We start from the raw sequence: 25,897 nt of genomic DNA, 5'->3' as shown, positions 1-25,897 counted from the left end.
CACCAAGGTCCCTTCCAATCCTATTAATCTATTTTCTAACTATAATGACTGAATTCACACAACACACTAAACCCGAAGTACAGCCAGTCCTCGACTTACGACCACAATTGAGCCCAGAATTTATGTCGTTAAGTGAGAAATTTATTGTAAGTTCTGCCCCATTTTATGACGTTCCTTGCCACATTTAAGTGAATCCCTGCAGCGGTTAAATTAGCAATCCAGCTCTTAAGTGAATCGGGCTTCTCCATTGACTTTGCTTGTCAGAAGGTCGCAAAAGTGGGATCACCTGATCCCGGCACACCGCGACTGTCATAAATGCGAGTCAGTGGTCAAACATCCGAATGTGAATCACGTGACCACGGGGGATGCTGCAACGGTCATAAGTCTGAAAAACGGCCATAAGTGACTGGTTGTAACTTCGAGCGGTCACTAAAGGGACCGCTGTAAACCGAGGACCAGCTGTAATGGAAAAACACACAAGCCGGCTTTTTTTGGGGGGGGAGGGCGGTGTCATCCAAAACAACACAGGGCTGTTTCGTTGGAATCTCACATCTCACCACTGGCACACCCAGCCAACAACCAGGACCCAGATTGTTGGGGGCAATAAGCTGACTTTGTAATAATGCCGCTTGGGGGGGGGCGCGAAAGCCCTAATAAGCAGGCATATGCATAGAATGAAGGCTACTGCTAAGCACATTGATTTGTGCTTAAATTGTAAGCCGCCCTGAGTCTTCGGAGAAAGGGCGGGATATAAATGGGATTAAAAATAAAAAAAGTAAAAAAAAACCAAACAGGTGAGAAACAAAACAACGTTGGTTTAAAACAAGGGTCTTCAAACTTGGCCCTTTTATGACTTGTGGACTTCAAGTCCCAGAATTCCTCAGCCAGTATGCCTGGCTGAGGAATTCTGGGAGTTGAAGTCCACAAGTCATAAAAGGGCCAAGTCTGAAGACCCCTGGTTTAAAAAAACGAACACAAACCAAAATAAAGGCGGCGGAGGTTTTTTTTAAAAAAAATCCCCTTCCGGCCGGCAGGGGGAGCGAGAAAAGGCGGCCGCCAGTCGACAGAGCCGCAGCATCCTAGAGGGGCCCCGCCCCAAGACCACAGAGTTGACGGCGGGATTGGGGAGGGGCAAACCGGTCCCTTAATGCCGGACTTCCGGCCTGGCTCTGCAAGCGGGGCATTTCTCCCCGCCCCGCCCCCCCCGCCCCCCCAATCGTGGGTGTGTGTGTTGTGTGTGTGTGTTTGCGTGTGTGTGTGCGAAACCCGTCCGGCTGCCTCGTGCTCCGGAGCAAGGAAGCGGCGGCGGCGGCGGCGGTGCAAAAGGGGTGAGTTGCGGAGAAGGACGCTCGTATCTGGCCGAGAGAAAAGAAAAGCAAAGCAAAACAGGCGTGGGCTGGAGATTTAAAAATCTAAAAAAAAAACAAAAAACCCTCCCTTCTCCTTGGGGAGATTTTTTTTTTGTTGCAAAGCCAGCCTAAGCTAGCGGCTCGATCCCAAAAGATCCCCGGGATCTGCTGCTCCATTATAGCTGGGAAAAGGGTCCTCAGGAGAGCAAGTTGCTTTCCCAGGGATAAGCCATTAATGCGTAAAATCTCTTATTAGATCTTTTTTTTGCAAAGCCAGCCTAAGCTAGCGGCTCGATCCCAACAGATCCCCGGGATCTGCTGCTCCATTATAGCTGGGAAAAGGGTCCTCAGGAGAGCAAGTTGCTTTCCCAGGGATAAGCCATTAATGCGTAAAATCTCTTATTAGATCTTTTTTTTTTGCAAAGCCAGCCTAAGCTAGCGGCTCGATCCCAAAAGATCCCCGGGATCTGCTGCTCCATTAGCTGGGAAAAGGGTCCTCAGGAGACCTCTGGCAAGTTGCTTTCCCAGGGATAAGCCATTAACGCGTAAAATCTCTTATTAGATCTTTTTTTTTGCAAAGCCAGCCTAAGCTAGCGGCTCTATCCCAACAGATCCCCGGGATCTGCTGCTCCATTATAGCTGGGAAAAGGGTCCTCGGGAGACCTCCTCTGGCAAGTTGCTTTCCCAGGGATAAACCATTAACGCGTAAAATCTCTTTATTAGATCTTTTTTTTGCAAAGCCAGCCTAAGCTAGCGGCTCAATCCCAACAGATCCCCGGGATCTGTGTGCTCCATTATAGCTGGGAAAAGGGTCCTCAGGAGACCTCCTCTGGCAAGTTGCTTTCCCAGGGATAAGCCATTAACGCGTAAAATCTCTTTATTAGATAATGAACTTTTGACTTGCCCCGAGAGAGACTTGCCAGGAGATGTAAAACAAAGTCGCGGGGCGCGGGGGGGGGGGGGAGGGAATCCGGGCGGATTCAATTAGATCGGCCTTCCTTAATGGGACCCACCACCCAAAAATCTCTTAATACCGGGAAAGGCGGAAGGAAAGAGATGTTTTTTTCCCTCTTTCCTTCTGCTTTTCCCAGTATTAAGAGATTTTTGTGATAAGCAAGTGTGAAATAGGAATGAATGAACCGTTGTATATTTTATCCTTCTAATGTTTGTAAGATCACGTGAAGGACTGGTACTGCTTTACAGAATGCCTTAGTAAGACCACACCTGGAATACTGCATCCAGTTTTGGCCACCACGTTTATATATATAAAAAAAAGATGTTGAGACTCTGGAAACCCTGCAGAGAAAAGCAACAAAGGTAATTAGGGGGCTTGAGACTTAAAACCGTATAAAGAACCGTTGCAGGAATTGGTTATGGCCAGTCTAGAGAGAAGAAGGACTAGGGGGGGTGGGACATGATAGCAGTATTCCAATATTTGAGAGCCTGCCGCAAAAGGGAGTCGGTCGGTCAGCCTGTTCTCCAAAGCACAAGAAGTCAAGACAAGAAACTTGTGGATGGAGACTAACCAAGGAGAGAAGCAACCTAGAACTAAGGAGAAATTTTCCGACAGAGCAATCAACCAGTGGAACAGTTTGCTTTCAGAGGTTGTGGGTGCTCCATCCCTGTAGGCCCTTTAAGAAGAGATTGGACAGCCATTTGTCTGAAATTGTACAGGGTCTCCTGCTTGAGTTGGAGGATGGACTAGACTAGAAGACCTCCAAGGTTCCTTCCAAGTCTGTTATTCTCTTAAATAATTATTCTGCTCGGAGAGGAGGGCCAGCAGCCCAGTGAGGTGGGGGGAATGGACTCAGTAACAGAGGCAATGAGGCCATTGTGGGAAGAGTTAAGTACCTAATTAGAGACAGATCATCAAGGAGAACATCTGTCTGTATGTGATTGCTAGGAGTCGACAGCAACTTGACGGCGTATAATCGGTCAGCCACTGTTATGCTATATTTACATAAAGGTAAAGGTTCCCCCGCACAATGCGTGCTAGTCGTTTCCAACTCTAGGGGCCGGTGCTCATCTCCGTTTCAAAGCCGAAGAGCCAGTGCTTGTCCGAAGACGTCTCCGTGGTCATGTGGCCGGCATGACTAGACACCAAAGGCGCACGGAACGCTGTTACCTTCCCACCGTAGTGGTCCCTATTTTTCTACTTGCATTTTTACGTGCTTTCGAACTGCTAGGTTGGCAGAAGCTGGGACGAGTAACAGGCGCTCACTCTGTTACGCGGCACTCGGGATTCGACCCGCCAAACTGCCGACCTTCTGATCGACAAGCTCAGCGTCCTAACCCACTGAGCCACCGCGTCCCTTGAGCCACCACGTCCCTATGTTTACATAATGAACCTTTAAAATAAAGTATTACATTGACAATGGCCTGTGAAGCAAATATCCCAATTGCTCCGGCTTTTGAGACGATCATAAAAGAAATAGTGACTTTATTTGTATCCTTGATAGTAATTATTGTGGGAATCAAGGATTGAAGGGGAATTGCAAAATCCCAGTACGCATTCGGCCTGAGTTCATATACTTTTGGAGTTTAGGATACGAATCCAGGCTATAGTACTCATGATAACTGAACGTTGGATTTTTGACAAGATTCCGCATTGTTAAGAGGGGCAGGTAAGATGGCAGGTTTTCTATTAGCATATTCTTGATTTCGAGAGAACTTGAGTATGTGGGGAACTTACCACCATCCTAATTATTTATAGGAACAAGCCTATGTCGAATGCTTTTATGTGTCTTGATTTTTTTTCAGTTTGCAATTTCGTTTTTATGAGATTTTTTTGCATCCAGAATAGCAAAATAATAGCGTTGGAAGGGACCTTGGAGATCTTCTATAATCATTTCAGACAAACGGTTGTCCAATCTCTTCCTGTTTACATGCCTTTTTCCTTTATATCTCGCTTCCTGTCACTGAGCAATTCCCTTCAAGAAAGCTTTTATCCAGAGAATTTCAGGGCGTCCACTTGGATTTCTCCCGCTCACCTAAATATCTGCGATCAAAACTAAAGACATTTTTTTTGGTGATCCATCAAAGGTTGGCCTAACTTGTCAGAGTCACAGTTACTAATAATTTACTTGTCAGTTAGATCTCTCGTATTCTCTTTTTCCTGCACATTTCTTTTTCTCTGTTAAATAAAATAAAATAAATAAATGCAGTATATCTGTAATGGTATGTGTGGGTGACTTTGAAGAAATGGGAAGGCAGAGATGTTGGCTAGGAAACAGAGAAGAGAGGCAGGAGCCCTCAGTGGCTCAAGAGTCAGAGAGGAAGGAAGGACCCATCCTAACGGAACGAGCTATTACAAGTGGTGGCAGGAAGTGTGTCCTTGCAGACTTGCAAGATTCCGTTAGCGTAGCTTCCAGTAAAGTAGAATTCGTTCGTCTAGTTGTGTTTCCTGTCTGAGTTGCATAGGAGGGCTGATAGCGTCAGATTGTGCAGTGTTTCACTTAAGAACCGTGGCAAGGAAGGTTGTAAGACGCTTCGGCAACTTTTGCCCCAATAATGTTTGTTAATTTTGTTGCTGCTACCGTTTACCAACAGAAATTTGGGGCTCAGTTGAGGTCGTAATTCGAGGACTACTTGTGTATCCTGCACAGACTAATAATTGGGTCCCAGAAGCCAGTCGCTAGCCTGAGGTCTTCCTGATGGCTTATTTGGAAGTAAAGAGGGAGAATCATTTCTAATTTTCAGTTGGTTGGGCTCGGAACGTTGCAAAGCAGCCCCTTCAATTAACGCGTCCTTTCTTATAGCCTGATCATAAATGGGCAATTTATATATTTTACGGGGAGGCGTGCTCGCTTATCTTTTTTATACCTTCTCTACTCTCTCTTCATTTTTTTTTTTTAAATTTTGTTTGTTTCTTTTCCCTGGTTAAAAACCATCCAATATTTTTAACATGCCACTTGTCTTGTGTTACGGCAGTTGTGAACCGAATCTTCTCAGAGCTGCAAGGTTAGGCCTACAAACGGGAACCAAGGTGTAAGCAAGAGCGAGAATAAAGGTAAGGAAAAAAAAACAACGATAGCCTTTCCCCCCCCCAAATTTGGCAAGGTCAAATGTAGTATAAAAGACTAAAATTAAAATTAAAATTAGCCAAACGGACAGAAGATGGCTTCTCACCTCACAGGGTTGTTGAGGTGGGGAAAATAGGAGAAGGAAGGGATGCTGGATATGTTCATCGCCATGAGTTATTTGTAAAAATAAATAAATAAATAAAGGGATACAAATAAATTCTATTTTTTCCTTTAAGCAGTATTTAAATGTCGCTAATATGTTAATATTTTTACAGTCCTTTTTTTTTGGTTCTAGAATATTACATTCACAGGCCGGTTGTAACTTGTGAGTCAAGTTATGAATACTATGTTGTTGTTGTTGTTAGTTGCGAAGTCGTGTCTGACCCGTCACGACCCCATGGACAACGTTCCTCCAGGCCTTCCTGTCCTCTACCATCTTCTGGAGCCCATTTAAGCTCACGCCTACTGCTTCAGTGACTCCATCCAGCCACCTCATTCTCTGTCGTCCCCTTCTTCTATCTTTCCCAGCATGAGGCTCTTCTCCAGTGAGTCCTTCCTTCTCGTTAGGTGGCCAAGTTATTTGGGTTTCAGCTTCAGGATCTGGCCTTCTAAAGAGCAGTCAGGGTTGATCTCCTCTAGGACTGACCGGTTTGATCGCCTTGCAGTCCAAGGGACTCGCAGGAGTCTTCTCCAGCACCAGAGTTCAAAGGCCTCGATTCTTTGGCACTCAGCCTTTCTTATGGTCCAGCTTTCACTGCCATACATTGCAACTGGGAAGACCATGGCCTTGACTATACGCACTTTTGTTGGCAGGGTGATGTCTCTGCTTTTTAGCGTGCTGTCTAGATTTGCCGTGGCTTTCCTCCCCAGGAGCAAGCGTCTTTTAATTTCGTGGCTGCAGTCCCCGTCTGCGGTGCCCAGTGAATACTATAAAACAGGCCTTTTTATTTTCTTTTTTCTTTGGAGAGGCTAATTTTGGACTATTGGAGCCATTGGAAAGTCAGCTGAGTAACTGGCGCTGGTTGCTTTTTTCCCAGCCCAACCCCACCTGACGGGTGGCCGCCTTGAACTGTTTGTAAAAATAATAAAGGACTTTTAAAGGTAAACAATGCCTCAGAGTCACTTGAAAAGCCCATACATTGTCGGAAATTTGACAGGCGGGCTATAAATGAATAAATCTTTGAAAGGTTTCTCTCCCCGCCCCCCCCCCCCCGCCCAATCCTTTAAAACTTTGCAAAAAGACCGAGGTTGGGAGATTTAGGACCTGACTGCTTCCCCGCCCCCTTACAGGTAGTCCTCGACTTATGACATTAATTGAGCCCAAGATGAAAGTCGTAAGTCATTGCGGTTGTAAACCGCAAATTGCGGACCTGAGACCACCAGACCCTGCAAATGGTTGTCAAGGTGAGCCAGTTGCCAAGTGCCAAAATCACAGGAGTGTGCGTGTTGGATGTGTGGCCCTTGTAACCCTCAGCTTGGAAACCTCTCCCTTTTCCCTCAGCTGGCTCAGGAATTCTGGGAGTTGAAGTCCACAAGTCATAAAAGGGCTAAGTTTGAAGACTAGTTTAGTGTATAGGCCAGGGGTAGACAACCTTGGCTCTTTTATGACTCGTGGACTTCAACTCCCAGAATTCCTGAGCCAGCATAGCTCAGCTTGGAAGCCAATCCCTTTCCCCTCAGCATGGCTGGCTCAGGAATTCTGGGAGTTGAAGTCCACAAGTCATAAAGCAGCTATAGTTCCCCCATGCTGGCTCAGGAATTGTGGGAGTTGAAGTCCACAAGTCATAAAAGGGCTAAGTTTGAAGACTGGTTTAGTGTATAGGCCGGGGTAGACAACCTTGGCTCTTTTATGACTCGTGGACTTCAACTCCCAGAATTCCTGAGCCAGCATAGCTCAGCTTGGAAACCAATCCCTTTCCCCTCAGCATGGCTGGCTCAGGAATTCTGGGAGTTGAAGTCCACAAGTCATAAAGCAGCCATAGTTCCCCCATGCTGGCTCAGGAATTGTGGGAGTTGAAGTCCACAAGTCATAAAAGGGCTGAGTTTGAAGACTGGTTTAGTGTATAGGCCGGGGTAGACAACCTTGGCTCTTTTATGACTCGTGGACTTCAACTCCCAGAATTCCTGAGCCAGCATAGCTCAGCTTGGAAACCAATCCCTTTCCCCTCAGCATGGCTGGCTCAGGAATTCTGGGAGTTGAAGTCCACAAGTCATAAAGCAGCCATAGTTCCCCCATGCTGGCTCAGGAATTCTGGGAGTTGAAGTCCATGAGTCATAAAAGAGCCGAGGTTGCCTACCCCTGCCCTAACGGGTTATAAGTAGCCCTGAGAAGATGCGTTGTAACTTTGAACAGCTATAAACTGTTTCAACAGCTTCCCTCAAGGCAATGCTATTATGTTGCTTGTATCTTACGATTTATATTAATTGTTTTCTTTAGTATCCTAGTATGATTTACGTTGCTTGTATCTTACGATTTATATTAATTGTTTTCTTTAGTATCCTAGTATGATTTACATTGTTTGCTTACTTAGTATCCTATGACTATCCCTAAGTGTTGTATCCTATGATTTATGATGAGTGCATTTTTATGATGATGACGATCTGTGACTTATCACCTGTTGCTTGGAGCTTCTGCACCGGAGACAAATTTCTTGCGCGTGTCCAATCACACTTGGCCAATAAAGGATTCTGTCAAGTGACTGCGTGCCAATTCAGGTCGACCGTGTGCATTTTTACTGGTTTACGGTGAAATATAAGAAAACAGATGAATATTAAGTACAAGAAGAAATATTTCTGTGCATCCGTTGTCATTTCAGGAAGAAAACTGTAGCGTTGAAATTTGGTCACTGTACTACTGAAATTCAGTGGTGGAGTCTCAGTCCTGGAGTCCCCCTGGGGGGCTGAATGAGGCTTATGGGCTACCTAGTCCCGTATTGGCTCAGGCTACAAGGCTTGCTGGCTGGAACTGATGGAGATTAAATCATTTGTCCGTCAAATTGCTCGCCGTTATCTGTACAGCAGTCCTCGACTTAGAACTGCAATTGAGCCCACAATTTCTGTTGCCAAGTGAGGCATTTGTTCATTGGGTTTTGCCCCATTTTACGTTGCTAAGTTAGTAACCCGGTTGTTAAGTGGATCTGGCTTCCCCATAGACTTTGCTTGTCAGAAGGTCGCAAAAGGGGATCAGGTCACACACACACACACACCCCTCCCCCAGGGACACGAGCCAGTTGCCATCCCACGGGGATGCTGCTGCAACGGTTTTCCAGTTCTGTGGTGACTTCGGACGGTCACTAAATGAGCTGTTATAAGTCGAGGACTATCTGTACTTACAGAGTTGTGAAAAACAGAGGGATCCTGCCAGACGCATTTCTGCTTTTCTTCCACTTATCCGTGAGGGAAAGTTTTTTTAAAAAAATAGCTATATTCCTTACAGGGGTGTCAAACTCAATTTCATTGAGGGCCGCATCAGCATCGCGGTTGCCCTCAAGGGGCCGGGTGGGTGTGGCCTACTGGGTGGGCGTGGCTAGAGTGGGCGTGGCCTACTGGGTGGGCGTGGCCAGCTCTACATTGTTCCCATCAAGGGTGCCTATGGGGGCCTGGGCAGGAGTGGGACAGATCTGAGGGTCTCTGGCAGAAGGAGGGTCTCTGGGCCAGGGCCAAGGCAGTGGGGGCCGGTCCCTCACTGTTTCCAGGATGGCTTCGCGGGCCACATGAAACCACTTCGCGGGCCGGATCCGGCCCCCGGGCCTTGTGTTTGACATGTCTGCCTTAGGAGGACATCCATCTTCAACGAGAAATTATCTCTAAATAAGAGATATATGAACAAGCTTGGGAGCTGTTGCTTTCTTTCCATGTGAAATCTAATTGGCCATTGCTGGAAGAAAAGGGGTGGGATACTTCAAGGGATTGAAATAATAATAATAATAATAACAACAACAGTAACGACGACGACGACGATGATGATGCGTACAGTTGATTGATGTCGCTGTACCAGGAGGTGCCAGAGTCGAAGGGAAAAAAAACTGGAAAAAATTACGAAATACCGCGACCTGGCCATCGCAACTGCGCGATTATGGATGAAACGCGTAACAGTGATACCCATTGTCATCGGGGCACTGGGAACTACGTCCAAAAACTTTGCAAAATACTTCAGGAAATTGCAGCTTCCTGCAATAACTCCAGCAAAGCTACAAAAAGGTGCTGGTACTTACCTTTAAAGCCCTACATGGCTTAGGCCTGGGATATTTGCAGGACCGTCTGCTACCGGGGACGACTTCCCATCGCCCTGTGCGCTCACACAGAGAGGACCTCCTCAGGGTGCCGTCGGCCAGACAATGTCGGCTGGCGACCCCCAGGGGGAGGGCCTTCTCTGTGGGAGCACCAGCCCTTTGGAACCAACTCCCCCTTGAGCTTCGGATGGCCCCGGACCTCCGGTCCTTTCGCCGCGACCTCAAAACGTTTTTCTTCCATCAGGCTGACCTGGATTGATGATGGGGTTTTTTAAATATGTTTTAATTTTTAACTGTGTAGTCAATTTATTTTGGGGCTGTTATTTAATTCTTTTTAAATTTTTGTATTGTTTTTTTATTGTTGTTAGCCGCCCTGAGTCCTTCGGGAGATAGGGCGGCATATAAGTCCCATAAATAAATAAATAAATAAATAAAAAACTGCGCTACTCAGAACATCTTACATTTTAAGGAGATACCTGGTTGATACCTAGGATGCTGGCAGCAACCCGTGTCAACCATTAGTGCCAGTCAGTTTGAGTGTTCAGTTGAGTGAGGTTCATGTTTAATGAATAAAAGTTTTATAATGATGATGATGATGATGTTGGAAGGGACCTTGGAGGTCATTTAGTCTAATCCCCTGCTCAGGGAGGAAACCCTATAGCATTTCAGACAAATGGCTGTCCAGTCTCTTCTTAAAAACTTCCAGTGTTGGGAGCATTTAGCGCTTCTGGAGGCAGGTTGTTCCACTGGTTAATTCTTCTATCAGGAAGTTTCTCCTTAGTTCTAGGTTGCTTCTCTCCTTGACTAGTTTCCATCCGTTGCTTCTTGTCCTGCTTTCAGGTGCTTTGGAGAATAGCTTGACTCCCTCTTCTTTGGGGCAGCCCCTGAGATACTGGAACACTGCTATCATGTCCCCCCTCACCCTTCTCTTCATTAGACTAGACATACCCAATTCCAGCAGCTGTTCCTTATATGTTTTAGCCTCCAGCCCCCTGATCATCTTTGTTGCTCTTCTCTGTACTCTTTCTAGAGTCTCGACATCGTTTTTACATTGTGACCAAAACCGGATGCAGTATTCAAAGGCCTTATAAAGTGGTATTTTCACGTGATCTTGATTCTATCCCTCCGTTAATGCAACCTAGCACTGTTTTGGCTTTTTTGGCAGCTGCAGCACACGGCTGGCTCATATTGAAGCGATTGTCTACTAGGACTCCGAGATCTCTCTCACAGTTGCTACTATTGAGCAAGGTACCACCTATACTATAGGTGGCATTTGATTTTTCCTGCCTAAACGTACAACCTTACTTTTTTCACCATTGAATTTCATATTGTTAGATAGCGCCCAGTGTTTAGGTCTGTCAAGACCCTTCTGTATCTTAAGCCTGTCTTCTGGAGTGTTGGCTATTCCTACTATTATGTCCCCCCTCATCCTTCTCTTCATTAAACTAGACCTATCCAATTCCAGCAACCGTTCCTTATGTGTTTTAGCCTCCAGTCCCCTGATCATCTTTGTTGCTCTTCTCTGTACTCCTTCTAGAATCTCAACTGTGTTCGCGTTCATAGGCACGATGATGCCCGGACAAGACCAGGATCCTGGAGGAGAGAGCCCGCCACCGCTAGCACCAGTGCTACTCTCCAGAAGCACAGCTACTCAACAGGAGGTGAAGGTGGAAAATCAAGAAGATCTGGGGCAACTCTGGGAGACTCAGTGGCAGGAGTTCCTCACCACCGTGGAAGTCCCCCAGATCCTTCCAGAGCCCTCCCCGTGGGAGGACGCTCACGTCTTCCTAGCCTCCTTTGAGCAAGTCGCCAAAGCTTTCCAGTGGCCCAAGGAAGAATGGGCGGCCCGCCTCCGGCCCACCTTGGGAGGAGACGCCGAGCAAGCCTACAGCAGCCTGGAGCTGGGAGACAGAGAAGATTATGGAAAAATGAAGGCGGCCATCTTGCAGGCCGATGCGGTGAGCCGGGAGAAGCAACGGCAGCACTTCCGGCGTTTCTGCTACCAAGAGGCCGAAGGGCCGAGGCAGGTCTACAATCAGTTGCAGAGTCTTTGCCGTCAGTGGCTGAAAGTCGAGAGACACTCGAAGGAACAGATCCTGGAGATGCTGATCCTGGAGCAGTTCTTGGCCATCCTTCCCCCGGAGATGCAGAGCTGGGTCAAGAGACACAACGCAGAGAGCAGCGCCCAGGTCATCTCCCTGGCCGAGGATTTCTTGCTCAGACAGTGGGTGCCGGGGATAACCGAACAAGAGGTATGTGTGGAGCTCTTTTTTTTTTCCCCCTGAGACATCAACTGCAATCTGACAGGAAACCGCAAAGTTGAGCGCCAAACACAACCCCCAAACCTTCTGAACTCCGAATGAAACAGCCCCATTCGGAACCTCAGTTTGTAGCATTCTGACAAAAATGTGAAATCTAGCAAATAATAGGAGTACAAAACCATCCCTTTCCCCCCCCTCGTAGCTGTGTCGGTACGGTAGTCCTCAACGTACGGCCACAGCTGAGCCCAAAGTGCTGATGTTGCTGAGTGAGAAATTGGTTCACTGAGTTTTGCCCCATTTTACGATTTGTCTGGCCACCGTTGTTAAGGGAGTCGCTGCAGTTGTTAAAATTAGTGACACGGCTCTTAAGTGAGTATGGTTGTTTTTTTCCATCGTCTTTGATTATCAGAAGGCCGCAGAAGGGGATCACGTGACCCTGGGGATGCTTAGCAACGGTCACAAGTGTGAACAATGGTCATAAGTCATTTTTCTTTTTTAGTACCGACTCCAAGCGGTCATTAAACGAATTGTTGTAAGTCAAGGGCTACCTATAAATGTGATCGAAATTCAGGCGTTTGGCAATGGGCTCGTATTTATGATGGTCGCAGTGTCCCACGTTCATGCGATCTCAATGGGGAAGCAAAATTCCTTTAACCAATTCTCTTAACTAACGCAACTGCAGTGATTCGCTTAACAACTGTGGGAAGAAAGGTCATAATGGGGGGCAAAACTCACTTAAGAAATTTTAGTAACATAAATTTTGGGTGTAACCGCAGCATAGGCCTGGCCCAGGGGTAGGCAGCCTCGGCTCTTTTATGACTCGTGGACTTCAACTCCCAGAATTCCTGAGCCAGCCATGCTGAGGGAAAAGGGAGACGTTTCCAAGCTGAGCCATGCTGGCTCAGGAATTTTGGGAGTTGAAGTCCATGAGTGATAAAAGAGCCAAGGTGGCCTACCCCTGGCCTAGGCCGCTTTATGACTCGTGGACTTCAACTCCCAGAATTCCTGAGCCAGCCACGCTGAGGGGAAAGGGAGAGGTTTCCAAGCTGAGCCATGCTGGCTCAGGAATTCTGGGAGTTGAAGTCCACGAGTCATAAAAGAGCCAAGGTGGCCTACCCCTGGGCTAGGTCGTGGGGAAGGAAGGGGCTGGGCGAAAAAGAGGGGAGACCTAAGGGGCAGGTCTCTCTTTAGGCTACCCAGGGCAGGGGTAGGCAACCTTGGCTCTTTTATGACTCATTGACTTCAACTCCCAGAATTCCTGAGCCAGCATAGCTCAGCTTGGAAACCTCTCCCTTTTCCCTCAGCTGGCTCAGGAATTCTGGGAGTTGAAGTCCACAGGTCATAAAAGGGCTAAGTTTGAAGACTAGTTTAGTGTATAGGCCAGGGGTAGACAACCTTGGCTCTTTTATGACTCATGGACTGCAACTCCCAGAATTCCTGAGCCAGCATAGCTCAGCTTGGAAACCAATCCCTTTCCCCTCAGCATGGCTGGCTCAGGAATTCTGGAAGTTGAAGTCCAGGAGTCATAAAAGAGCCGAGGTTGCCTACCCCTGGCCTGGCCTATCAACCATAACCAGGATTACTGAAGCTGCCCGCCACTAAGTGGTGCCGTCGTGTGATGTTTGCAGTGCTAATAATGCTTTGTTTCGTGACAGAAACCCTGGCCCCAATTAGGTCATTAAGCAAATTCTACCCAGAGTGTCTCCCTGGGTGGCACAGTGGCTAAACTGCAGTCTTGCAGGCAAACTCTGCCTGCAGCCTGGAGTTCGATCCTCACCACCTCATGGTCGATTCAGCCTTCCATCCTTCCGAGGTCCATAAAACAAGGACCCAGATTGTTCAGGGCAATATGCTAACCATTAGCCCAGGGGTAGGCAACCATGGCTCTTTTATGACTCGTGGACTTCAACTCCCACAATTCCTGAGCCCGCATGGCTCAGCTTGGAAACCTCTCCCTTTTCCCTCAGCTTGGCTGGCTCGGGAATTCTGGGAGTTGAAGTCCACAAGTCACAAAGCGGCCTAGGCCAGGGGTAGGCAACCTCGGCTCTTTTATGACTCGTGGACTTCCACAATTCCTGAGCCCGTATGGCTCAGCTTGGAAACCTCTCCCTTTTCCCTCAGCTTGGCTGGCTCAGGAATTCTGGGAGTCAATGAGTCATAAAAGAGCCAAGGTTGCCTATCCCCCCATTAGCCGCTTAGAGGAGACTGTAAAGCAATGCGAAGCGGTATACCCTGTGTTTCCCCAAAAGTAAGGCCTACACCCCCCCAAAAAAAATAAGCCCTAGCTTGATTTTGTGGGTGGGCCTAATAGAAGCCCTACCCTCAAAATACGCCCTAGTTTTGAGGAGAGGCGCAGGCCTAAAAATCAAGCTAGGACGGGAATGGGGTGTTGGTGGAGCTGCCTCACGCATCCCGCACCCCATTTACCGTTGCAGCCAAGGCTCTCGTGAATTGACACCCGCCTTGCCTTGCCAGCCCACTTCTTCTGTGCCCCCCCCCTCCCCCCAGCCTGCATTTCGCTGTGAGAGGCCTTCCGGAAAGGCCTCTGCAGCCGAGAACCGAGCTACGGATTCAATCCGTAGCTCGGTTCACGGCTGCAGAGGCCTTTCCGGAAGGTCTCCTGCCAGCGAAATGCAGGCCGGGCGGAATCTGGAGCTCCATTCTCGGCTGCAGAGGCCTTTCCTTCGGTCCCAAAAGTGGCCCGGCTAGGCGAGGCTGTCGGTGCCGCTGCCGCATGGTGACTGGAAAAGACCAACCCGAAAATAAGACCTGGTGCCTCTTTTGGATGGCAAAAAAAATGAAATAAGACTGGGGTAAGTACCATTTGCTATTATTGCGGCTCTCTTTAGCAGTCCCTCACATCCACTTGGTTCTTCCTGTAGATGGGAGAGGAACTTGGTGCTAGATCTGAAAACGTTCAGACCCTGGAGAGAGGGACGTCGGACGCCGGGCAGAAACTCCAGTTTGCCAGGGAGCTGAAGATGGAAGAAGATGCTGATGCAGGTAAGATTGGATGCATTTATTTTAACTGAAAGCAATTTTCTTTTCCTGGGGTGGTGCTGGTGTCCAATCCAGGCGGTGAGAATCTGGGCCAGCATTTCTCAGCCCTGGCAACTTTTTAAGATGCTCCTTCGCTTTTGTCCTTCTGCTCCAAAGCATAAAGATGCATTTTGTCCTTCTGCTCCAAAGCATAAAGAGCCTTGGTGGAGCAGTGGGCTAATGCCTCCTGAAGTAACACCAGCTGCCTGCAATTAGCGCAGGTTCGCATCCCACCAGGCTCAAGGTTGACTCAGCCTTCCATCCTTCCAAGGTAGGTAAAATGAGGACCCAGATTGTTGGGGGCAATTAAGCTGACTTTGTAATAATGCCGCTTGGGGTGTGTGTGAAGGCCCTAATAAGCAGGCATATACTATGAAGGCTACTGCTAAGCTTGTAAGCCGCCCTGAGTCTTCGGAGAAGGGCGGGATATAAATGGAATTAAAATTAAAATTAAAAAATTTTTGTGCTCACTCCTTCCTTATCGTAAACGCAGTGTTTCTCAACCCTGGCCACTTTCAGATACGTGGACTTTTATCTCTCAGAATTCCCCAGCCAGCATAGACTTTCGAGATTCATGGCCCGTTATATGTGTGGAGCGACTGGTTATATATAGAAGTCTACCTATGTATAAGAGTACAGTTGTTGTTAGCTGCGAAGTCGTGTCCGACCCATCGCGACCCCAGGGACAACGTTCCTCCAGGCCTTCCTGTCCTCTACCATCTTCTGGAGTCCATTTAGGCCCACGCCTACTGCTTCAGTGACTCCATCCAGCCACCTCATTCTCTGTCGTCCCCTTCTTCTCTTGCCCTCAACCTTTCCCAGCATTAGGCTCTTCTCCAGTGAGTCCTTCCTTCTCATTAGGTGGCCAAAGTATTTTGAGTTTCAACTTCAGGATCTGGCCTTCTAAAGAGCAGTCAGGGTTGATCTCCTCTAGGACTGACCGGTTTGATCGCCTTGCAGTCCAAGGGACTCGCAGGAGTCTTCTCCAGCAGCATAGTTCAAAGGCCTCAATTCTTTGGCGCTCAGCCTTTCTCATGGTCCAACTTTCACAGCCATACATTGCAACTGGGAAGACCATGGCCTTGACTATACGCCCTTTTGTTGACAGAGTGATGTCTCTGCTTTTTAGTGTGCTGTCTAGATTTGCCATGGCTTTCCTCCCCAGGAGCAAGCATCTTTTAATTTCTTGGCTACAGTCCCCATTTGCAGTGATCTTGGAGCCCAGGAAAATAAAATCTTGTCACTACTTCCATTTCTTCCCCATCTATTTGCCAGGAAGTGAGAGGGCCAGATGCCATGATCTTGGTTTTCTTAATGTTGAGTTTCAAGCCCACTTTTGCACTCTCCTCCTTCACCCTAATAAAGAGGCTCTTTAGTTCCTCTTCAGAGAAGAGTGGAGTAAGAGATAAAAAGTACAGAGAAGAGCAACAAAGATAATTAGGAGACTGGAGGCTAAAGTATACGAGGACCATTTGCAGAAATTGGGTATGTCTAGTTTAATTAAGGGACACGGTGGCTCAGTGGGTTAGGACGCTGAGCTTGTCGATCAGAAGGTCGGCAGTTTGGCGGGTCGAATCCCAAGTGCCGCGTAACAGAGTGAGCGCCTGTTACTCGTCCCAGCTTCTGCCAACCTAGCAGTTCGAAAGCACGTAAAAATGCAAGTAGAAAAATAGGGACCACTCCGGTGGGAAGGTAACAGCGTTCCGTGCGCCTTTGGCGTCTAGTCATGCCGGCCACATGACCACGGAGACGTCCTCGGACAAGCGCTGGCTCTTCAGCTTTGAAACGGAGATGAGCACCGGCCCCTAGAGTCGGAAACGACTAGCACGCATGTGCAGGGGAACCTTTACCTTTACCTTAGTTTAATTAGAAGAAAGACTAGGGGTGACACGATAGCAGTGTTCCATTATCTCAGAGGTTGCCACAAAGAAGAGGGGTTTGGCCTATTCTCCAAAGTGCCTGAAGGCAGGACAAGAAGAAATGGATGGAAACCTATCAAGGAGAGAACCAACCTAGAAATTTCCTGATAGTGAGAACAATTAATCGGTGGAACAACTTTCCTCCAGACGTTGTGGGTGCTTCAACACTGGAGGTTTTTAAGAAGAGGTTGCACAGCGATTTGTCTAAAATGGTATAGGGTTTCCTGCCTGAGCAAGGGGTTGGACTAGAAGACCTCCAAGGTCCCTTCCGACTCTTATTATTCTTTTGTAATATCTTTTCCTTTCTTGATATCAACTAGTAAAGGTTTTCTTATAATTCTGGGCACAACATCCAGGAAATACTTGCTTCGCAATCGGATGTCATGATGCTTATTAGCTCTGTTAAGCCTATTCTCGTGGCCCTGGAGTATTCTCTCACTGGATATGCGTTTGTCATTTCTGCAGATATTTGGAAGCCGCACGAGAGTGAAAATCAGCTGCAGGGAAGACCAAGGCAAGCGGAACAGCACAGGGTGGCCCCAGAGAGAGCTAATAGCCTTGCTCCACAAGGTTGTGATCCAGAAGAGACCCTCGTAGGACAGCAGGGCGTCTATCGCGTGGAGGACAGGCCTTTCATCATAAATTACGAGCAGGCAGGTCGAAAAGCAGAGATCATTGTCTTCTGTTCAGACACACAGAAGGAGAAAAGGAGAAAAGAGTGCTTGGTGTGCGGGAAAAGTTTCTCACGAAACTCCACCCTGACGCGGCACGAAAGGATCCACACGGGGGAAAAATCATACAGATGTTTCCAGTGCGAGAAAAGTTTCTATGATAAGACAGCCCTGAAACGACATCAGAGAACCCACAGCACCGAGCGAGGATCCGCTCAGGGCTCTCACGCCCAGCCAGGTGAGAATTTACCTCTTTCTTCCCCGGAGAAAATTGTACGGAACTTTTCCGGCGTGTACGGGGAGCAGTTTGACAGTGCACTGGACCTAAATGTGCATAGAACGATTCACCAGGAGCAGAGTCTCAGGGGCGGGGCAGGGAGTGGAGAGACATCTGGGAACAGCCAAAGTCCAGAGCTGAAGAAACAGCCGAAGGCCTTCCCTGTACAGAAGACCTACAAGTGTCCCGTGTGTGAGAAAAGCTTCATTTGGGTTTCATCGTATCACCGGCATAAAAAGATCCATTTGAGGAACAAACCAGTCCCAGTTTCATATGAGAAGAAAAGCTTCAACCAAGGGTCCCATCTCATGAAATTTCAGCCTTTCCCCGTTGGAAAGAAACACTATAAATGCCCCGAGTGTGAGAAGAGCTTCCCGGCGCTCAGATCCTTGGAAAAACATAAAAAGCTCCACCAGAGAGAGAAACTAAAAAGCTCTTTGCAAAAGACGCCCACGACGACAGAAGAAAAAACCTGTTCGGAGTGCGGTAAGTTTTTCCAGCGGCTGTCGCACCTAAGGAGACACCAGCGGATCCACACGGGCGAGAAACCCTACAAGTGCTCGAAATGTGAGGAGAGTTTCATGTGGCAGGGGGCTTTGGAAAGACACCTGAAGGCCCATAAGAAGCAGAAGCCGACATCTCCAGCGCCAACATTGCCTGTTTCGCAGGAGAAGCCTACTCAGTGTTCGGAGTGCGGGAAGACCTTCACACAGCACTCGGATCTCCTTCGACATCAGCGGATCCACACCGGCGAGAAGCCTTACAGGTGTACGGAATGCGGGGAGTCCTTCACGTGGCCTTCCTCTCTCAACCTGCATCGGAAGAAAGTCCACCGGGGGAAGCGTTTGGTCCCCCTCCTCCAAAAGTTACCCCTGGGGCAAGGGCGATCCTACAAATGTTTCGAGTGCGGCCAAAGTTTTGACCGTTCCTCGAGCCTCATAAACCACCGGCGCACCCACGCCGAACGAAAGCCGTACCCGTGCTCCAGCTGTGAGAAAAGTTTCATGTGGGCTCGCTCTCTTCTGAGACACCGAAAGATCCACACCAGGAAACCGGGAGGCCCTTGGCCAAAACAATCCACTCTGCAGGAGAAACCCTGCGTTTGTCCCGATTGCGGGAAACGCTTTGCCTACTCGTACCTCCTGACTCGGCATCGACGCATCCACACCGGAGAGAAACCGTACAAATGTACGAAATGTGACGAGAGCTTCAGGTGGGCTTCCTCATTGGACTTGCACAGAAAGAAGGCCCACCAGGAGACAAAGACAACTCACCTCCCCGCAAGACAGTCGGACAGGCAGAAAAAACCTTATGGGTGTACGGAGTGCGGGAAAGAATACAGGATACCTTCCCATCTCTCGAGCCATCAGAGCACTCACACTGGGGAGAGGAAGCACAAGTGCACCACTTGTGGGAAAGGTTTCTTCTGGCAGTCCTCGCTGTCGGTGCATCGCAAGGCGTTCCATAAGACAAAGGCAAAGAAAAAGTTCCCCGCTTTGCAACCCATATCTCGGGGACAAGGGAATGCCAAGCCCCAGCAGGCCCCCGCTGAAGGAAAAACTTTCAAATGCTCCAAGTGCGAAGAGAGTTTTGTGGGGCACTCAGCTCTTCTGCGACATAGAAAGATCCACGAGAGAGAAAAACCCGGGCTCTTTTTCCAAACGGGACCTGTCACTCCAGGGAAATCATATCCCTGCAATGTATGTGGGAAGAACTTCAATTGGCCATCCCGCCTCTTAAGACATCAGCGCATCCATTCGCAGGAGAGGCCCTGTCGGTGCCCTGATTGTGGAGAGAGTTTCAGGTGGGATTCAGCTCTTAAAGCTCACCAGAAGAAGATTCATAAAGAAAAGAAGCCATCGGTGTCTTTCCTGCCCAACGGTGACGCCGTCCAAGAGAAAAATCACCCGTGCCCCGAGTGTGGAAAAACCTTCACCGCTGTGTCGTCTCTCATGAGGCATCGGAGCATTCACGGGGGACAAAAACTGGAGAAGTCCAGCCACGGTGGAGACAATTTCCCGTGGAATTCAGCCCTCCCAAAACACCCAACGGCCTGTAAGCAAGAGGAACCGGATTCCCTGCCTCAAAAGCTACCCAGCAGATGTGGAAGCACCTACCCTTGTCTCCAGTGTGGCAAAAAATTCTCCAAACTGAAGCTGCTGCAGAAACACAAACGCCTCCACGTCAAGGAGAAGCGTTACACCTGCACTGAATGTGGGAAGAATTTCACTCAGTCCGGCAGCTTGAAAAGACACTGGTTCGCTCACCAAGAAGAAAAGTCATTCCACTGCTCGCATTGCGAGAAAAGCTTCGTTTACAAGCAGGGTCTCACGAGGCACGAGAAGTCCCACACCGGGCTGACAGAGTTCACCGTGCAAGTGCTGGACAAAGAATTCCTCGCAATGTCGGAATCGCCCCAATTTATAGCGTCGGAGCCCGGCACGTGTAGCGGTCCCCTAGACCTCCAAGGGGAGAACCCCGTTCCGTCCTTGAATGCTCCAGAAACGGTGGTGACATGATCTCAAAGCAGGCCCAACGATACAGGAACTGGCGTTGAGAAATTGTCAGTTGTAGCGGAAGAAAACCTTCCGGAATCTTCTCTTAACTGTAACGTAATGAAAGCAATGGTCCCAATAAAGCGAGCTGAATATCAGCAAACCCCAATTGAGATTTGCCTGTCTGGGGCCATGTTGGTTTGTGCTCCCCGGCTCCTTAACTACAGTTTAAAAATTCCAGCCTGGATGCCCTCCCGACATCAGGCTTTGTTATTGAACACAAAGTCATGTCAGCTGTATATTAGTAGATGCAGATAGTTGAGTTGAATTGAGTTGGGTGGGGCAAGAGGGAACAGACTCAGGTTTTGAAGTTTTTAAGAACATTGACAAAAGATTTTAAAAAAGAAGGAAGGAGATACATGTGTCACATGTCTTGTTTCACAGAAGATACCGCGGTGTTGATTCTTGCTGTAAAAGTCCTCAGAGGTGTGAGTAATCAAATGGTTGGGGATTCTTTTGCATTGTTCAACTTCTATTGTCATGATCACAATCTGTTACTTGTTCAGTTTTATGAAAGGGAACTACTAATAAACGCAACGTGCACAATGAAACAATAGGGACTTGTGCTGTTCTTAGCAATGACTTGTATGCCCCACCTCACGGCACCAGAATATATTTGTGAACATCCTCCGGTTCAGCCTTGACACACCTGGGGAGATCGAGAAGAAACCTGGAATCTGCTGCCAGAGTTGGACCCACATCGGGCTAAGCCGTGATTTGTTTAAGCCACGTTGTTGAATAAACCACAATTAGCTGGTTCCCACAACATAACCTGGAGAAGCAGAAGTCACACTGAGCCATAATTGGGAAGGGAGTTGGTTGTTTTATTTGGATGTCCTATGTCAGGGGTAGGCAACCTTGGCTCTTTTATGACTCGTGGATTTCAACTCCCAGACTTCCTGAGCCAGCCATGCTGAGGAGAAAGAGAAGTTTCCAAGCTGAGCCATGCTGGCTCAGGAATTCTGGAAGTTGAAGTCCACGAGTCATAAAAGAGCCAAGGTTGCCTACACCTGGCCTAGGCCGCTTTATGACTCGTGGACTTCAACTCCCAGAATTCCTGAGCCAGCCATGCTGAGCAGAAAGAGAGTTTTCCAAGCTGAGCCATGCTGGCTCAGGAATTCTGGGAGTTGAAGTCCACAAGTCATAAAAGAGCCAAGGTGGCCTACCCCTGCCCTAGGTTGCTTTATGACTCGTGGACTTCAACTCCCAGAATTCCTGAGCCAGCCACGCTGAGGGGAAAGAGAGGTTTCCAAGCTGAGCCATGCTGGCTCAGGAATTCTGGGAGTTGAAGTCCACGAGTCATAAAAGAGCCAAGGTTGCCTACCTCTGGACTAAACCAAATAAGACACAAAGCATCCAACTCATTTAAAACTAGGTAAGAATTAAGGAATTTAGACACCAAGTCTTCCAGAAGACCTGGTTGGTTCTGTTGTGTGAATACAACCACTGTCTGGAGGTCTCTTTTCTGGTCTCTGACCATTTTGCTTCGTCAGAAGATCTGCTTGAATTTATCCGAGACTAAAGTCTGGGTCTCCATACATGTCAAAAGCTCAACCCGCAGAGATTTTACCCTTATATATAATGTGCGAAGTCAGGCAATTGGATTAAAGGTAATCCTCCTCAATTTACAACCACAATTGGAACTGGGATTTCAGTTGCTAAGCAACGGTCATTAAGTCATGTGACCGGACTGGATTTCACGACTGCGTGTACCGTAATTGTTAAAGGGAATCTAGCTTCCGTTGCCGGAAAAGTCTCAAATTTTGATCATGGGATTGCAAGGCGCAACTGGCAGAAAGGCTAGCCAGTTGCCAAGTGCCCGAATTGTGATCGCGGGACTGCAGGGATGGTGCGACAGTTGTGACTTAGATTAGAAGATGGGTTGCAAGTCACTCCCCTCCTATCTTCAAACCATTGTTAAACGAATGGTGATTAAATCAAGGACTAATTTTAAATAGAACAGGGTTTCCCCAAGCTTCTGGCTGGGGAATTGTCGGCGCTGAAGTCTACACATGCTAAAACTATTGAGGCTGGGAAGCATGGATCGTACAGTTATAACACTGAAGAAAGGGATTTCTGACATTTTTTCACACGACCATTGCAGCATCCCTGTGATCGCACGGTCAAAATTCAGAGGCTTGGCAACTGGTTCACACTTATGGACGGTCGCTGTGTCCCAGGGTCAGGTGGGTCACCTTTTGCGACCATCTGACCAGCAGAGTCGAGGGGAAGCCAGATTCACTCAGCATCCAGCTTACTGACTGAACAACTGCCGCGTTTCGCTTAACGACTGTGGCCAGAGAGGTGGTAAAATGGAGCAAAATTCACTTCGCCAATGTCTCGCTGAGCAACAGAAATTTTGGCCTCAATTGTGGCTGTAAGTCGAGGACTACCTGTATATACAAGCAGAGTAAAACGAGACTAATCTTGAAGGGTGATTTTTTTTAAAAAAGAACAACATGTATGCAACTGCCGCATTGTCATAAGGAGGAAAGCATGTTTTATTATAAAGCCTCTTACGGGGATTCCAGAGCCGAAGAGGAGAGCGCTGTGGAAACAAGGGAGAGAAAGAAGAAGGGAGACAAGATAAAACAGGCTTTTTGTGGGGTTTTTTTGGAAGAATACATTGCAAATCGATTTAACCGGACTGGTTCTAGAGACAAAGCAAAAGTACCTCAGAATACAGGGATTCAATGCTTTCAGGATCTGTTCTCCGGAGTTTGCCATTTAGCTCCCGGACATTTTGTTACCAAACTAGGTAACATCTTCAGTGGGGTTTTGGGGTGAAGTGTCTCCACCAGTCCCAAGACCAACCTACCATATCCAGCCTACGAACGAAGAAGACATTTCACCCAAAAAAACCCTGCTGAAGATGCTACCTCACTTGTTAACGAAATGTCCAGAGGCTATAAACAGCAACCTACAAACATTCTCCACAATTTCTAACTTTCATGAGGACTAGTACCCCTGTACTTCACGTGGATCTCAAGGAGGTTGAGAACAACGTCCCGAAAAGCCGTTCAGAGGTGACCACTTGTACTTCCTAACCTCTTGGACCCACATCAAGACAGGGGGAAGAGTTCTGCAGAGGCTTGTAGGTGGAAAAAAAATGCTACATTCTCACTTTTTACTTTAACTCACTCTTCCTTCTCTCTGTCCATGCCAGTTCAGGACTCGTCTGTGACACATACTTGACATTTTCTTGGGATAGAACAGGGGTAGGCAACCTCAGCTCTTTTATGATTCGTGGACTTCAACTCCCAGAATTCCTGAGCCAGCTATGCTGGCTCAGGAATTCTGGGAGTTGAAGTCCACAAGTCATAAAAGAGCCAAGGTTGCCTACCCCTGGGATAGAACTTGGCCATAAGATCTTTCTAGTTCAGTCGTGTTTCAAACTTGGCAACTTTAAGACACGCGAACTTCGATTCCCAGAATTCCCCAGCCAGCATGGTGGCTGGGGAATTCTGGCAGTTGAAGTCGACGTGTTTTAAAGATGCCAAGTTTGAAAAACAACTGTTCTAACTGATCATTCTATCCCCTGCAGGGGCCAATCGGATTCTTCCAATTAGAGGGCTACAAGCAGCGCAGGAAAATGGCCGCCCGACCCACTATATGGCCTTGTTATTGCTTCAGATGATTGACAGCCACGAACGGATGCTCAAACGGCACTGCCCTTTCTTTTCTCAAGGCCACAATGAAGGACGGTGCACAAACAGCAACAGCAGCAGTACAGGCAGTCCTCAACGTACGACCACAATTTCCACCGCTAAGCAAGGCAGTTGAGTCGCGTTCGATTTTACGACCTTTATTGCCCTCGTGTTTTTTTTTAAGCGAAGCACTGCACTTTGTTAAGCGAATCACACGGTCGTTAAACAAATCAGCTTCCCCTATTTGACTTTGCCTGTCGGAAACCAGCGGGCATGTTCACAAAAGGTGATCGCATGACCTTGCAACTGTCATAAGTACACGTCAGTTGCCAAGTGAGGGTTTTTTTTCCCCAGTGCTATTGCAACTTTGAACAGTTGCGAAACAAATGGTAGTGAGTTCAGGACTACCTGTGTTAAAATTCTGGTGTGTGTGGGGGGGGGGGCACTGGTTTCCTCTGGTTCAAGCACGAGAACCAGGGTTGTGTACAGGTAGTCCTGTCGTTTAATGACTGTTTGAAGTTATAACACTGGTTCCATGGAGAAAGGTTTTTCCACGGACCAGAGAGTGTGGTTTCGTGTGCTGCCTGCCTCCCACGGATGGGGCTTTGCATGTTTGTGCGGACCAGTTGCTGGCATACCGGTCCACGGACCCGGGGTTGGGGACCTCTGTTATAACAGATCTCTCTTGAGGTTCTTACAACCTAGTTCCAGAATTTGGACAGCTGCTGGGGAGGGAAAAAAAGATCATAAAATTGGATAGGTCATGTGGGTGACCCGATTTACAACCGTCACAACTTACAGTCTTTAAGTCGAGGACTGGTATATTTGATGACTGAATTTATTCTGCATTTGTTAGTCATAAAATTTCCTCTCCTCTATGAAGACTAGGAATGGATGCTCTTTTTTCCTGTTTTTTCCTCTCTCTTTTTTTTTGAAATGAGAACCTTTTTCGGCACCTCCCCAAAGCTAAAAGAAAAGCCACATTTGTGTGGAACGGCGGAATAATTATAGCTATTGGAGTAAAAGCAGAATTTGCCGCTGCTTGGCATGCCAAAAATCTTAAATCCAACCCCCAGCTTCTCAAAAGAGACAGGTAATGATAAAAAAAATATAATTATAATAAATACTTGAGCTTTGTGTAGCCGCTTTGAGCAATCAAAGCCCTTCACATATATTTATCTTGAAATAATAAGAATGTAATCTTCAGAGTGAACACACGGCAGTTTCTCAACTTTGATGGCTTTGGGATGTGTGAACGTCAACTCCCAGAATTCCCCAGCCAGGGAGTTGACGTTCACACATCTTAAAGCCGTCAAGGTTGAGGAACGCTGCGATATGGTAAGTTCATCGTTACTATGCCCACAATACAGATGGATGGGCTGCACTTGGGAAGAGCCAAAATAACAAGAGACATTCTACTTCCTAGCTGGTACATGACAAGCAGATCAAAAGACAAGTGCTGGGCACTTGGATCCGATTCCCAAATGGTTTCTCTTAAGTGCAAACAACGCCCGTCTGCCACTCTTAAAGGCAGCTGGTGTTTGACATTAAGATCTTCCGAAACCGACCCACAGAAAAAAAATCAATAGTTGCTCTAAATCAGAGGTCTTCAAACTTGACCCCTTTTAAGACTTACGGACTTCAACTCCCAGAATTCCTCAGCCAACCATGCTGGAATTCTGGAAGCTGAAGTCCACAAGTCTTAAAAGTGGCCAGGTTTGGAGATCCCTGCTCTAAGGCAGGGGTCCCCAACCTGTGGGCCACTGGGCCACGGCCTGTTGGCCACCAGGCTGCGTGAGGGGCTGGCCGGCGCATGTTTGCAAGCGGGCATAGTTGCACTTGCGCGACCGTCAGAAGCATTTCTGGCCCCACTCGTGCGAGCGTCATGGGCATTTGTGACCCCGCTCGCACGAGCGCTCACAGTC

The 25,897-nt window shown here is 47.8% G+C and overlaps 2 protein-coding genes across 5 annotated transcripts in view; both read left to right on the top strand.

The window, feature by feature from the left end:
• Positions 1-25,897, top strand: part of LOC308661151 (uncharacterized protein) — a 180,297-nt gene that overhangs the window by 85,834 nt on the left and 68,566 nt on the right. The gene's annotated exons all lie outside the window — the stretch shown is intronic.
• LOC308661148 (uncharacterized protein) lies at positions 1,305-20,873 on the top strand. Of its 4 annotated transcripts, XM_081315943.1 has the most exons (6): positions 1,305-1,328; positions 2,523-2,666; positions 5,280-5,358; positions 11,141-11,855; positions 14,747-14,867; positions 17,288-20,873. In XM_081315943.1, exons 4-6 carry the CDS (start codon positions 11,172-11,174, stop codon positions 20,287-20,289), a joined length of 3,807 nt encoding a protein of 1,268 aa, XP_081172069.1. In that variant the 5' UTR covers positions 1,305-1,328; positions 2,523-2,666; positions 5,280-5,358; positions 11,141-11,171; the 3' UTR covers positions 20,290-20,873. The 4 variants fall into 4 exon arrangements, with proteins under 4 accessions (XP_081172069.1, XP_081172068.1, XP_081172070.1 ...); XM_081315942.1 differs by lacking the exon at positions 5,280-5,358 and having other exon boundaries at positions 1,313-1,328; XM_081315944.1 differs by lacking the exons at positions 1,305-1,328; positions 2,523-2,666 and having other exon boundaries at positions 4,637-5,358.

This window comes from Vipera berus (genome assembly GCF_964194415.1).
Source record: "Vipera berus genome assembly, chromosome: 2".
NCBI lineage: Eukaryota > Metazoa > Chordata > Lepidosauria > Squamata > Viperidae > Vipera > Vipera berus.
Note: the sequence above shows the minus strand (reverse complement) of the source record. Positions and strands in the feature narration are given on the sequence as shown.